The sequence below is a fragment of the Euphorbia lathyris genome, chromosome 3, assembly GCF_963576675.1.
Source record: "Euphorbia lathyris chromosome 3, ddEupLath1.1, whole genome shotgun sequence".
NCBI lineage: Eukaryota > Viridiplantae > Streptophyta > Magnoliopsida > Malpighiales > Euphorbiaceae > Euphorbia > Euphorbia lathyris.
Window position 1 is genome coordinate 51,773,966 of NC_088912.1, and position 13,468 is coordinate 51,787,433.

Genomic DNA, 13,468 nt, shown 5'->3' on the forward strand with positions numbered 1-13,468 from the left:
TACTTCATTGCTAACTGTAACTCGCCTAAAAACCTTTTTTAATCAAATCGGTTTTAAAAGCTCATTCAACTTTCATTTTGTTTTAATAAATTTCTTTTTTTTTTATTTATTAATCATTGTAATAAAACAAACCATTCATCATTTCAGATCGAAATAGGAATGTGATAAACAAGTTAAAAATTACTTTTTAGTTAAAAAAAAAATTATATTTTTTATTTATTTGAATTTAATTCAAATTCAAACGTTTAAGCTAAAAAAGTAATTTTTTTTATTAGACTTTAGTAAAAAAAGTAAAAAAGTTTATTATAGTCTTTATGTTATAAGTAGACCTGGGTATGGGTCGGGGTCGGACCAAGTCTGTCGGGCTTTTAACAAAGCCTGATGAGTCCAAGCCCAGCCCAGCACGTAAGAAATTTAGCCGGGCTCGGATTGGATCCGGGCCTAAGATATGAATCCTAAGTCCGCCCGTCCAAACCCATTTGTATATTAAAAATATATTATAATTTATATATTATAAATATATAAATATATATTATAATTTCTATAATATCATATCAAAAATTTTATTTTTTAAAAAAAATATCACAGCAAACTTGATTTGTATTTATATTTATAAAAATATATTATAATTTATATAAATAAATAAATATATATATATATATGTTATATAGTATATCGGGCCGGACCGGACCGATATAAAATTCGTAAAGTTCAAACCCGTCCAGTTTTTGATGGATTTATACGGGCTTGGGCCGGGCCTAACAACATTGTTAAGTGTCCAAGCCCGGCTAAATAGGCCTGGGTCTGGGCGGGCCGGACGGGCTCACCGACCCATGCCCAGGTGTAGTTATAAGTAAAAAACTTTTTATCTCATGTATATCACTAGCTTGAAATGTTTTGAATGATTTTTTTTTCTCAAAAAATTTCACATACGGGACAATTCCAATTTGAAAATGAAAGTTTTTTTATCTGCAAATTTTGTTATGCTTATGTAAATTCACTAAAACCAGTAATAAATCCAAATGATAAACCGATCTCATAGATCAAAACAAATCATTTCGGAATAAAATAGAAAGAAATTCTGTTCAATATTTGAAATTGTACCGGGCAATCAAAGTTAAATACAAATTGCAAAAAAGACGGAACAACATCAAAAAAACATGGGACAATAATAAGAACGAGAGGATTTTGCTAAAGAGTGAGCCACCTCATTCGCTTGTCGCCTTACAAAACAAACAGAATAATTGTTGTTGAGAAGAAGAGAGCGACAACATGACACCAACGAACCAAACTCCGATATATCGTCAGTTCTGGAATTAATAGCATCGACCACAGATTTCGCATCCGACTCAAAAACCATATAACTATATCTCTCCTCCGTCACCCATTTCAGCGCCGAAAAAAGTGCCAAAGCCTCACACTCTTGCACCAATGGTACTCCAACCACAGTTACGGTTCTTGCTGCAACAAACCTTCTATCCTCGTCTCTTAAAACAGCGCCCATCCCAACCTGTATGGTATTCCCAAAACAGGTCGCATCCACATTATATTTTAGACCCGAAGACGGCTTCCGCCACTGAACTTCAGAAAGACCCACTATAGCCCCCACAATACCACCCTTTGCAGTAGCTCTCACCTTTCTCTAGTCCCTCAGAACCTTGGCAGCCACTATAATAGCTTGGAATGAACTTTCCACTATATTCTGCCACAACTTCTTAGTTCTACTTCTCCATAGACTCCACAATATCATTAGGCATTTCTCCCCATTAAAGCTAGATAAAACAGTCATAGCAGCAAAAATAAAATCCAAAAAACTATCAGCTGCATCCGCCAAAGGTTGCAAAAGCAACAATAAACCCGCATCCCTCCAAGTACTAACAGCAAAGGGACATAAAATGAATAGGTGTCAAGCATCTTCAAGATCATTACCACATACAACACACCTATCCACCGGGATCAATAATCCTTTCATGCACAAATTAAAACGCAATGGCAAACAATTTATAGCAAGACACAAGACAAAAAATCTAACTTTGTAAGGAATATTTGTCATCCAAATTTTATCCGAATCACCCATAACAACCAGACGATCATTTGGAGCCATCACCTCTGTTGCCAATGCATAAGCACTCTTTACCGTGAACAGACCCGACTTGCTTTCATTCCAAATTGGACTATCCAATGCAATTCCAACTCGAGGAGGTAGTTTCAGATTTTCCTTAACATCTCTCTCCAAAAATAGCTATCTTAACAACTCAACATCACAGTCACTAGTTCCATGAATAAATAAATTACCAACCTTCAAATCTTCAAGGGCATTAATGATTGGCGTTTCCACCTTCAACTTTCCTTTATCACGGAGCCAAGGATCATTCCAAACATTAATGGACTTTCCATCTCCAATCTTCCACCTAAAACCTTCATTTAGCAACAATTGAGAGCTCCAAAGACTCCTCCATATAAAACTCGGGGAATTACCCAAACGAGCTTGAAGAAAATCCCCCCCCCCAAGGAAGTGTTTTGCTTTGAAAATTCTACTTACAAGAGAATTTGGGTTTGACAACATATGTCAACCATGCTTCCCCAACATTGCCAAATTGAAAGCCGTGAAATCACGAAACCCGAGTCCTCCATTATTCTTTGGAATACATAACTTCTCCCAACTCAACCAGTTTAGACTACGTTCACCCTCCTTCTTCGAACCCACCAAAAAGAGTTGAGCATCCTTTGTGTTGTAACTCATCAACAGTAGAAACTGGAAAAAGGAAAACATTCATACAATAAACCGGAATAGCTTGAGCAGCCGTTTTAATGAGCACAACCTTCCCCGCCTTTGACATTGTTTTACCCCTCCAAAGTTATAATTTGTTCCACAGTTGTAATTTGTTCATATAAAATCACTTCCTTATGATATGTGGTGATATTTTAACATATGGACTTGACATGCCGTACGTTTTAAAATTTATTTACCCAAATAATTAATAAGATTAAAACAAGAAAACAAATCTCTAAACTACAATTTATCAAGTCTAGTTGTCAAAATATCATCATATGTTAATAATTCCCTATTAAATTTCCATCCAAATTGGATGAAATTTCACCAATTAGGATAGTTCAGTGACCAAATGATAAAATGTTGGATAGATCAAACGCCAAATGGCAATATTCCTTGGATCAATCGATGTCCAAATAGTGATTTAAGCCTGTAATTCATAATAAAAACGCGACTCAACCAATCTTTAATCACCAAGATAAATTCTTCTATTTCTTTCCATAGAATCTTGCGATTAGGTTCAAGTTCGGCCGTCCAAGATTAATTTTGTGAATTACTATACCCAGCCATGAATTCCCACCCCTAGCCCTGTGAAAAGATCGAACTACCCTTTACCCAAAATTTGAAAAAACACAAAACCTCTCAAACACCCTACACACTCTTTGATCAAATCTGTACTAATTTGTGAACCAAAACATGGAGCGTAACAACAACCGTAAAAGGAAAGCGAAAATGATAAGATTTACCGTTTTTGTTTTTTGATTTAAGCTTAAAAATGGAATCTGTGGACGATTTTTCAAAAACGCCGGAATCACAGTCGGGCGTATGAACATCACGTCCGACCTACGGTTCCGGCGTATGAATATCACGCCCGACCTGTGGTTCGGGCGTGATAGCCTCATGCCTGCACCATAGGTCGGACGTGATATTCATATGCCGGAACCGTAGGTCGGGCGTGATGTTCATACGCCCGAGGGGTTTTTGAAATTTTTAAAAAAAAATTATATTTACATTTTAATTAAATTGTTAAATGTTTAGATTAATTTGGGGTTAATTTATATGTGAAATTTTGATATTAATTTGATTATAATTTATATGTTAAATTTTTAGATTAATTTAGTGTAATTTTGTAGATTTTTAGTTAAATTTAATTAAATTTTTATAATTTTTCGTTTGTTTAATTTAGTTTAACTAAATCTTTATTTTGTTAATTAAGGTATTTACGGGTTTAATTCAATAGCGGACTAATTTTTTTACGGGTTTAATTCAACAACGGACTATTTTTTTTTACGTAACAGGTATTTACGGGTTTAATTCAATAGCGGACTAATTTTTTTGACCTCCCGACATGCGGGCGTGTGGTTATCACGCCCCACCGTGAGATCGGACGTGTGGCTATCATGCCTCACCGTGTGGTCGGGCGTGATAGCTCCACGCCTCACCTTGTGGTCGGGCGTGTAGCTATCACGCCCGACCACACGGTGAGGCGTGATAGCCACACGCCCGCGTGTCGGGAGAACAAAAAAAATAGCATTTTCCCACCCTTAACCCATGAAAGGGCATTTTCGTCATTTCACGGGGCTAGGGGGTGGGAATTTGAGGCTCGGTATAATAATACCCTTAATTTTCAGGAATTAATAATTTATCGGCTGTTTGCTTCTCTCATGACTGGTGAGAAAAAACTTGATTTTACATATATATAAAAGAAAACTCGATTTTACATATACAAAACCAAGAAGAATAATAATTTCTTAGCTTTAGATTATTATTATATGATTTGAATTGTAGTTAATATATTAGTTTTACTATTTTTTTTGGTAGACAAAGTATATTAGTTTTACTATTTAATATTTATTATTTCTAAAATAGTATTAAATTTAGATATGAAAAAAAAGTACATGTTGCTGTCGTGTGACTGAGAGGTCACGGGTTCGAGCCTTAGAAGCAGTCTCTTGTTAAAAAATTGGTAGGGGAAGGTTTGCTCTCAGTACACCCTTCTGATGGAACCCTTCCCCGGACCATGCTTAAGCGGGGATGCGTAGTGCACCCGTCCCTCTTTATGAAAAAAAGTACACAATGTGCTTAGGGCCTCCAAAATGCTGGAAACAGCCCTGGAGAGATATGTAGTCTCCTTCTCCTCCTTGTTCCGTCAAGTCTCAACGGCTGCCCTTAGTTTGTGGATCTATCGTGCCTTCTCCCGATTAACTCGGTGTAGGTTATTTGTGCTCAGTAATACGAATTCCGATTTTCCATTGCAATCAACTGCACTACAAAAAGCAATTTGATAATCCGTATTCGTATTCATTTACATAGGTGTTATAAACCTTCATTTTGTTTTGAATGTATGCTATACAAACCAATTCAATAATTTTAGTGAAATTGTTAAATTTACAAATAAAGAAAACTTCAAATCTTACAAAATTTTAAATCACAAAAATATTTTAGTAAATACGTAACTAAAACACAAAATTTACTTTTGTTTCCTCTATTAATGTAATTCCGATCTAATTAAGCTTGTTGATATGTCTGCATATCAGTAGCGCTCACCTGGACCCTGAATGACCAAATAAATTTGGTCATTCACCGTTAGATCTAGGATCATTATAATCGTGCGGTGGTGGATATCCAAAACATCCTAAAGTGTAGATTTAGTGATCCTAGATCTGATGGTGAATGACCAAATTCATTTGATCATTCAGGGTCCAGGTGAGCTCTACTGGTCTACGTATCGAGAGAAATAACCTTATGTATAAAGTCAATAACTACTCTTACCCGAATAATTATCGCAAGGAAACGATTCCCTGTTAACTATTCGTCTCAGTTTGGGGATAATTTGCGTGGATCGCTGAAGCTCAAATTGCCGAAGATGGAGAACACGGCAATTCTGAAAGAGTGGTTTGGGCGAGTCGACTCGGAAAGCACCGGTAGCATCACTGCAACTCAGCTTCAGGTCGTCTATCTTTCCCGTTTGTATTGTTTTACTAATTTTATTATGATTATATCTTGGTAAATTATTATTTTCATTTATTGCTCAGAATGCCTTAGCTGTTGGTAATCTCCAATTCCCTCTCTCTATTGTCCAGCAAATGATCAGGTTATTAATATATTTGTATGTTTGCCTTTTTAATTCTCACTCTTCTAATATCCATCGGAAATTGCGCCTCCAATTCTTAGAATTTTGTTTTTGCAGGATGTATGACTTTGATAGGAATGGGACTATGAGTTTTGGAGGTTTCTGTTCTCTACTGAATTTTTCTTTTCTTTTTCTACACCAAGCTTAAGTTTTCTTATCCTCATTTGATCAAAATCTCTATCTTTATGCAGAATTCATTGCTCTGAATAAATTCCTTATAAAGGTTTGTACTTCTGTCACGAGCCTTGCCTTCTTTTCCACCAATTGAGATTGAAATGTATTCTATCCATATAATCTGCTACAGATCAACATATGTACAATTTCTTCATTCCATTTCATTATTCTTTTCCTGTCTTATGCTATGTATTTAATTGATTACAAGGGAACCTGTATGCTTCCGTATTGTATTTAAATGAAATTCTTTCAAAGCCGTGTTTTGTAAAAATATATAAGTTGATCATATTCAACATTTTATGTGCAATTTGCCTGATGGGGCAGTGTTTGAAGCCAGCGTTTGTAAATTGGAGCAAATCATATGCTCGGTGCAGGAACAGATGAAAGGAGATAAAAGCAGCATATGTATGGGCTCTTGGGTAATATCTCAGGAAAGTTCTATTGAAATCTACTCACTTTTCAGTTGAAGTATGCTGCATTTCCCCTACTCCTCCTTCAAATAATGGATGAAGCTATTCATGGAACTCATAGAGATCAAGGTAAGAGTAGTCAGGAATTTCAATTCAAAATGTTAAAAGGTTGGAAAAAGCAGTACTTTGGGAGCATCATATGGCTAAATTATGACCTATCTTCATCAAAGGAATATGGGCCCTGCATAAGCTTGACATTTGTAGTTCAAATCCCTCAGACAACTGTAGTTTCACATGGAAAATAATAGCAATGAACCAAGATGTAGCATTGTTTGGATACTTGTATTTTCTTCCCTGAAGGTGGATTCTGGCAAGGCCAAAACAGTACATGACAATTGTTATTTCATCTCCTTTGGAAATATGCTGTAAACTTAAGAGTGAGAACAAATTTATCAAAATAAATACTGGTATAAATAAGTCTGATATGTTTTCAGTATGTTGATGGCCACAAAAGTTAGGGTGTGCATAATTGCCAGGTATAACTTCCCTGTGCTTATGTTATGAAAATCACGAACCAGATATCCAGCTCATGTTTTCCAAGAGTCACTGGAGCAGTTGCATTACGCTGGCAATTCTGAGTTGGAAGTGAATGAAATAAAGTGTTCTTTGTAAAAGAAATAACTGGCACGCAAAAGGTGCAAGATAAACAATTTAGATTGTCCATTTAGAACTGCTGCAATGGCTACTGCATCTGGCGATTACCAACTTGGGGAACTTATAAATGGAAGGTGAGGTGCGAAGCTGCAATAGTTCGTGTTATTGGAAGCTAATATAACGATGCAATCAGATGTTTATCAAGCTTGTTACTTATTTCTTAAGATTTAAAGGATCTGAGTTCGTCTGTGCATCCACCTGAAGCATGCTGGACTAAAGCTTCTAATTTGTTGTCAGAGGTTAGGACAAATTGGATATTTTTGCTTAATGCAATTTATGCTATAGTTAGAATCCTAATTTGTTGACTTGGTTATTTAATGGTTACTGTTGGCAGCAGACAAGGTTTGAGCAGATGATAGTGTCTACTCCTGATTAATATCAATTAAATCTGGATTCTGACTGTTTTAATAGTCCTTAAGAAATGGCTTAGTAAGATGCCAGAAGAAGTTGAAGAGAATGTGAGAAAAGTTGGCGGCTGTTCCACTTACAAAACTGCCTCTCTTCTAGGAAGTTTGTGTTTAGGGTGGGGAACGTGTCATTTTACATAGTTTGCCAACTAAATCTTTTGCATTTATATATCCAGCACTGTTTCAATATAAAGTTCAATTTGGGAAAAATGTCATAGAACATCATTGACTAGTTATTACTAATATTTAGATGACAGTTCATTTTTAATGGATCTTTGATATGTAACTTCCAAACAAGGAACAAGGATATGTTCAAGAATTTGTGATGTTTAATCTGAATCACACTGTTTGATTTGTTTGCAGGTTCAGCGTGCCTTTTCTGATCTAGAAAGGTAAATTTAGTATCCTTTTGTCAACATGCTAGTATTATTTAGGTTAGCCAAATTTATGCTTCTGGTACTGTAAACCATATTTCATCGCTCTAATAAACTTTAACTTGCCTTTAAGCATTATAATGGTCTAATTTTGTGTTAGTAGAATGAATTGTATAGTTAGAGACTCTCTGAAGGAAATATGCTATGGTCCCTTCATTATGATAAAAATATCTTCTCTGTCTTAACTGTGGCAACTTTTGAATTGTTACAGGGGTCGTGGGTACCTTGTTCATGATGATGTAAATGCGGTAGGTTCTCTCTCACACAAGCGGAAAAAAATAAAAAATAAAAAATCCACTTTGTGGCTAAGATGAAGTTTAGATGATGAGCATCATTTTTGTAAATATATCTAGTTTAAGCCAGCCCTACTTCATAAATTTTTCTTCCCCCTTTGAACCCTACTACTTATCTGGTTTCTCACAGTTGAAGTTGATTACACTTTACAGGGATTGGTGAAAATTGGTTTCTCGCTAGACTCTCCAGCTTTCTACACAGTCTGTGAAGTAAGGCTTCTAATTTATATAATGAATGAGATGAGTCTAGAGATGATAAATTATTTTTGTAAGAAACATTAGATGAAATACGTCCCTCATCTTTAATGAGGGTTAATTTGGCATAATCTGTTTCAATTTCTTCAATTAGAGCCATATGGTAGATATAACTCATGCTGAATTGTATCTAATTTCCTGTTGATGACTTGGAGACTGGTCCTAAATACTTAAACTTGTGTTTATTTGTCAGAGCTTTGATGAAAAGAAGAGTGGAAGGTTTCGTCTGGATGATTTCATTTCTCTTTGTATCTTTTTACAGTCTGCTCGGTGCGTTATCGTAGACCTTTGTTCTGCATTAGTTATGTTAAATGGCAGCAGGAAGTTTGTTATACAGAATTAATTATATTATATGGATAAATATGGTGCAGGAATCTTTTTAATTCGTTTGACACAGCTAAGGAAGGCAGAATTAGTCTTGACCTGAACCAGTTTGTGTATTGCAGTAAGTAGATTAGTTTTGATATGAACAATATTTTTAGTTTAAAAAAAGGATACAATTAGTTGATGCTCTTCTGTGTGGTGTCATGCAGCTGCTAATTGTAGAATATGAAGCCAAAGTTGAAGTTGTTCACTACAAATAAAAGCAGTGTTGTTGCCTTTTCATACAAAATCTTAGAAAGCTCCTCTTTTATGACATTTCTTATGTATAGTGGAAGGAAATATTGGGATCGTTGCGAGGGTTAACATTTTGAATTATGTTATGGAATTTATTTTTTTGCAAATAAATTTTTGTTTAATAATATGCACTAGAAAGCCAAGAGAATATATATAGTGAAACTGACAATTTCAGAATTTGGCCATCGACACTAATGGTGAAAGATCCTTCTCAAAACACTTTCATTAAAAAATGACCAATGAAAAGAAATACTACCAAATAATGATTGCACTTTAAAGGAGAAGAAGAGAGTTCCAAACAAACACCAAATAATGTACTACGAGCTTTACAATTGAAGAGAGGATAACCTTTAAAACATTGAAAGTAAGTACAAATCTCTAACGCATGTTTTTATAATTTTATACTTCAACTCCGCAACTAAATCATGGGATAGAGTTTGAAAAGGGCTTCTTTCATACGTAGAGCATAATCATTTATCTTAAGTCCAAATGTTTAAATCCTGTAGAAAAGGTTATCTTTTGTCATTAGTAGTACTAGTGAATGGGAAAAGATTCTAGTACCATAAACATTTAATTTTTTTTATTATGATCTCTAAATTTTAAAATTCAACATTACCACACCTGAACTTTGTATTTTACTAGTATAATGATCATTTTTATGGTTGATCAAGATGATCACTTCAATAGCATGTAATCTTCTAGTGTAGATCTAATGGAAATGATATCCTAGACAATTTAAATTTTTCAATTTTTTGGTTTTAAAGGCATTTAAGTGTTGTACGGTTAGAAAAAAAAAATGTTTGCTTAGAGAGAGTTAAAAAAAAATGGTGATTTAAAAAATCGAAAAATCATGATTTCATGGTAAATATGATTTTAAATAATTTTAACTTTTAGAATTTTCTATTTTAAGATCGTCATCGGTCATTTTGACTTGATCGATAATAAAAATGACCATTATTTTTAGTAAAGTGTAAAGTTTAGGGGTCATACTATCCAATTTTACAGTTAAGAAGCCACGATGAAAATAAAACCAAAGTTGAAAGGTTATAGGTATAATTAATTTTAGCCAACTTTAGCCTATCATCTTCCATGAGTGATCTTCACTCATTTGGAGATCAATCTTTGCTAATAGGTCATGTGAACCCATGATAAAATTGTTTCATGTTAAATTTTATATGCTTCCTAGAATTGTCGAATAAAAGACTGATTCATTTTAAACTGCATATCATATAACAAATCAATAAGATTAGTAGTTATGATCTCATCTTCATGGGTCTCATTCTCACCAATGGATATTCTCTTCAAGAAGGATCGAGATTTGGTTTGAAAATTTGTGTAATTAATGAATAGCATGTCTAAGGCTACTAAACCACTGCTAAATTTGATGGAGCATGCTTAGGCTACTTGTAGCGTTAATATGCCTCCTTGACTTTAGGGGTAATATCCGTAGCTAGTTGTATATATAACATGTAATACAAAAATATCCGTAGCTAGTTACTTGGTAATTTGGGCCATAATTTCTGGGTTCAGTTGGTTTCACCATACTAATCATCTCCTCTTACTTAGATCGACTTCTCCCCTTAATATGGCTGCTATGCATTCAACGGTTGTTCCTCACGTGTCGTCGCTCACTTTTTTTTTATCGTTGCCATGCATCGACGCGTGATGCCACTAGTTCATCTCTGGCTTCATGGACATAAACATGACACCCAAAAATCCTCATATTATAATAATCTACATGTATATCATTTACAATTAATTAAAGCAGACAAAAAATGATTCACTAAATGACAATATGAAAGCTTTTGCTGAAAAGTCTTGATATCGTACAAAATTTGACAACATGCAATGAACCTTTTCTAACATGGTTCTATTCATTCACTCAACTACACCATTTTGTTGTGGTGTTCTTGGAACTGTGAGATGTCTAGAGATGTTTATATCTTTATAAAATATGTTGAATTCACCCTTACAAAAAAAAAATCCAAGTCACTATTAGTATAGAGACATTTTAATTTTCATACCACTAGTTTTTCATTGCTTAAAAGTGTGAAAGGCATCCTTTTTTTTTTTTTTTTGTGCTTCAAGAAATAAGTCCAAACCTTTCTATGGTAATAATCAATGAAGGTAAACCTATGTCAAGCGCCACCTTTTAAAGGAACACGTGTGGAGCATATAGGTATGGATGGATATAATCTGAAGTACCTTTTTGTTTTGGGAGCACCAATGTTGAAATTGTGACTTTTGTACTTGTTAAAAATTCACTGCTCATAAAACTCCATCAAGGTTATTTGGCAATAGGAGATCTTTTTACTTAGCATGAAAAAGTATTTCTCACTCATGTGGAAGCCTTATTTTCCACAATTTTGTAATGTGCAACTCTAGTATGGAAGAGAAAAACTGATAGTATAAGCATACTTTTCATTATTAAATTTTATTTGTCGTTGTAATAGATTTCAAAATAAATGTTTCTTTTACCTCTCATACTCATTAGTTAGGAAAAATTATGTGGCAGAACAAAACATTTATTTTAGACTAATAAAATGATAAAAATAAAATAAAATAAGGGGAGTATAAAAATAAACTATGTGGTTTGGGTCATTTTCAAACATAAACTATGTGGTTTAAAAGTTGGCAAACATATACCTTGAGGTTGATTTCGTTAGCAAACACAGTTCTTATGGTTGAGCTCATCAAACTAGTCATCTCTATTCTCTCTTCTCTCTTCCTCTTCACCATCTCTCTCCATTAAAAAAATACAGAATGAGATTGAGAGGTGAAATCAAATCAAGTTTACAAATCTGAGTTCTTATGGTTGAGCTCATCAAGCTTGGCTCCAGTAGCACATACTCTTGCTTCTACCTCCAAAGATCTATCTTCCATACCAACAGTTAAAGCTTTTGCATCTGCCAAATTTGAGTCAGAAGCATGCTTGATCTGTATGCGCTCCTGATGCAAGTCCCTTAGTACTCCTTGAAGCTGTAGGGCACCCTAAAAATTCACAAAATAAAGAGAGTAAATGGATCTGATGCAGAGAAAAAGAAAGAAAGAAAGAGATACATACCGAATACCAAAGATAGCCAAATTTTAGAGAAAAACTACCACAAATAGACAGTTACAACAACATTGTAGTAGCCTTGCAGATCAAACCATAAGAACTCAGAGTTGGATATGAAATTGGAAGAAGTAGAAGCTCCTGAAACAGAGGGAGCACTTATTCATAAGAATGGAAAGGATTGCAAAAGCAAATCACAAATTCTCATTGAAAAGATTATAGCAGAAGAAAGAAGACAAAAATGGTTACAACAAAAATAGCAAGGAAAGAGAAAGCAGTAAAGGATAATTATCAGCGTCCATGTATCTTGATGATGATGGGCAAGAAAAGTGCAGAAGGAAAAATGAAACGATGTGTTTTTGTTGAATGAGTGGTAATTGGAATTGGGGATTAATAGGGGATTTGGTATTTTAGGGATTGAAATTTGACCGTTGCAGAATCCCCTGTTTGTATTCATTTCATTACCATCCCTCAAGCTTGGCAAGGTAAGGACTGAACATGCCAAGTTTGGAAACCAGAAATTTTAGTTGAGGAGAATGTTGAGCTTTAGTAAATAGGTCAGCAAGCTATAAAGCATAAGGGATTGGCACTAGTCAGATCAAACCAGATTATACCCATTCACGAACAACATGGCAGTCAATATCGATGTGTTTAGTTCTTTTTATGGAAGACTAGATTTTGAGCAATGTGAAGAGCGGAAGCGTTATTGCAGGGCAGAATCAGATCGAGGCAAATAAAGATCATGAAGAAGGTTAAGCAACCAATGAAGTTCACAAGATGTAGATGTCATGGCTCGATTCTCAGCCTCCGAAGAAGAACGGGACACAGTGCTTTGCTTTTTCGAGCCTCATGAGATTAGAAAAGTCCTAAAGAAGACTGTATAGCCCACGATGGAGCAGCAAGAATCAGGACAGGAAGCCCAATCTGAGTCTGAAAGGCTTGTAGCTGCAGCTTGTTGCTGGAAGGAAAATAAAGTCCAAGGCCTGGTGTCCCTTTGAGGTAACGAAGCACTCGATGTGCCCGGTGAAGGTCATCAATTGTGGGAGCATACAAATGTTGAGATAGATTATTAACGATGTAGGAGAGCTCAAGACGAGTGTGTGTTGTGTATAATACCAATCAAGCGGCGATAAGCTGTAATATCGTTGAGTGCAACTGCTTGAGGTGTAGGTTTAAAATTAGGGACAACTGGTGTGGCAACT

The 13,468-nt window shown here is 35.0% G+C and overlaps 1 protein-coding gene across 1 annotated transcript; it reads left to right on the forward strand.

Moving 5' to 3' along the window:
* Window positions 1-5,539: 5,539 nt before the first annotated feature.
* On the forward strand, window positions 5,540-9,338 carry LOC136223799 (uncharacterized). The gene is made up of 10 exons (XM_066011972.1): window positions 5,540-5,723; window positions 5,809-5,867; window positions 5,964-6,004; window positions 6,098-6,129; window positions 7,975-8,003; window positions 8,257-8,293; window positions 8,492-8,548; window positions 8,787-8,863; window positions 8,965-9,038; window positions 9,127-9,338. Exons 1-10 carry the CDS (start codon window positions 5,640-5,642, stop codon window positions 9,144-9,146), a joined length of 510 nt encoding a protein of 169 aa, XP_065868044.1. The 5' UTR covers window positions 5,540-5,639; the 3' UTR covers window positions 9,147-9,338.
* The last annotated feature ends 4,130 nt before the right edge of the window (window positions 9,339-13,468 follow it).

Bases quoted from the DNA above. Each gene is read 5' to 3' on its own strand.
- LOC136223799 (XM_066011972.1), top strand. From the start codon at position 5,640: ATGGAGAACACGGCAATTCTGAAAGAGTGGTTTGGGCGAGTCGACTCG. The intron at 5,724-5,808 runs GTCGTCTATCTT...TTTATTGCTCAG, and splicing joins TCACTGCAACTCAGCTTCAG to AATGCCTTAGCTGTTGGTAA. The intron at 8,294-8,491 runs GTAGGTTCTCTC...TACACTTTACAG, and splicing joins TTCATGATGATGTAAATGCG to GGATTGGTGAAAATTGGTTT.